This window comes from Ylistrum balloti, unplaced genomic scaffold, assembly GCF_031769215.1.
Source record: "Ylistrum balloti isolate Yb309-2 unplaced genomic scaffold, AGI_CSIRO_Ybal_v1 Utg371060, whole genome shotgun sequence".
Taxonomy (NCBI): Eukaryota; Metazoa; Mollusca; class Bivalvia; order Pectinida; family Pectinidae; genus Ylistrum; species Ylistrum balloti.
Window position 1 is genome coordinate 207,279 of NW_026782586.1, and position 1,356 is coordinate 208,634.

Genomic DNA, 1,356 nt, shown 5'->3' on the forward strand with positions numbered 1-1,356 from the left:
TATTATCGAGAGCTATTTATCCCCATTGTTCTACCTATTATTGCTCTGTAATAAAGTCTTATCGAAGGCTGTTTATCCCCATTGTTCTACCTATTATTGCTCTGTATAAAGTCTTATCGAGAGCTATTTATCCCCATTGTTCTACCTATTATTGCTCTGTAATAAAGTCTTATCGAGAGCTATTTATCCCCATTGTTCTACGTATTATTGCTCTGTAATAAAGTCTTATCGAGAGCTATTTATCCCCATTGTTCTACGTATTATTGCTCTGTAATAAAGTCTTATCGGGAGCTATTTATCCCCATTGTTCTACGTATTATTGCTCTGTAATAGTCTTATCGAGAGCTATCTCTCCCCGTTGTTCTACCTATCCGGGTTTCAGAAGCTACCAGCCAGTGTACAAAACCCGAATCCGACTGATCATCAGTCCATGACCGTTGTATCTTGAGATTCCCGTTAATATGTAACCTGTACTGAGCGTTGGGCATTGTAGTTTTGTAAGTTGGTATATGGCGTATATTTGTTTGAAAGAGTTATCTCCCTTGTGATGCTTGTTTTTTTTTTTTTTAATGTGATCTGTGTAGTTTGTGTAGGCTCGATGTTATAGAAGGGAAGTTCGCATGCATGGAGAGTAACATATCCAACATCAAACAAGAACTCAGAATCCATAGCGAAAAACTGGAAGGGGCCGATCTTGATCACACCATTCTAGAAGAAAGAATCAGTAAGGTGGAAAGTGAGAGAGATCGGTTGTGGGAGGAATGTGACTATCAGAGGGAGAAAATCATTGAACTCCAGACGAGGTCTATGAAGGACAACTTGCTGATTGGTGGTATACCCGAGACCAATGAGGCTACGGATGATCCCGAAGCCCTATTGAAGAACTTTATCAAGACTGAGTTGGGTGTAGAAAACGACATCAACTTCCAGCTTGTCCATCGAATAAGAAGACGGTCAGACGGCAAGCCACGTTCTATGATAGCGAAATTCACTTCACGGAAAGACCGCGATATGGTCTTGAATGCTGCCCCCGTTAAGCTAGTCGGTAAGCCCCAATTCACTGTCAACGAGCAATACCCCCCTGAGGTAAATGAAAGAAGGAGAATCCTGTACCCTGTGTTCAAAGAAGCTCGTAGGCGCGGCCAAACGGCTCGTATGAAAGTCGACAAGTTGTACATCGATGGATATCTGTACAACCCACCTACTCACGACCCTTCCCGAAACGATGGCCCACGGGATCGCTTTGGTGATCATTCCAGATCCCAGGACCAACGATGGACCAGTCAGCCACCCAATAGGCACAACTATCATGGTCCACCAGCGCCCCCTAGTGGACATCAGCATGACAGCCAGTGA

General features: G+C 43.6%; 1 protein-coding gene across 1 annotated transcript; it reads left to right on the forward strand.

Annotated features, from left to right (window-relative positions):
* The first annotated feature begins 624 nt into the window (after positions 1-624).
* Positions 625-1,356, forward strand: LOC132560432 (uncharacterized). The gene has a single exon (XM_060225098.1). The coding sequence runs from the start codon at positions 625-627 to the stop codon at positions 1,354-1,356; it is 732 nt and encodes a 243-aa protein (XP_060081081.1).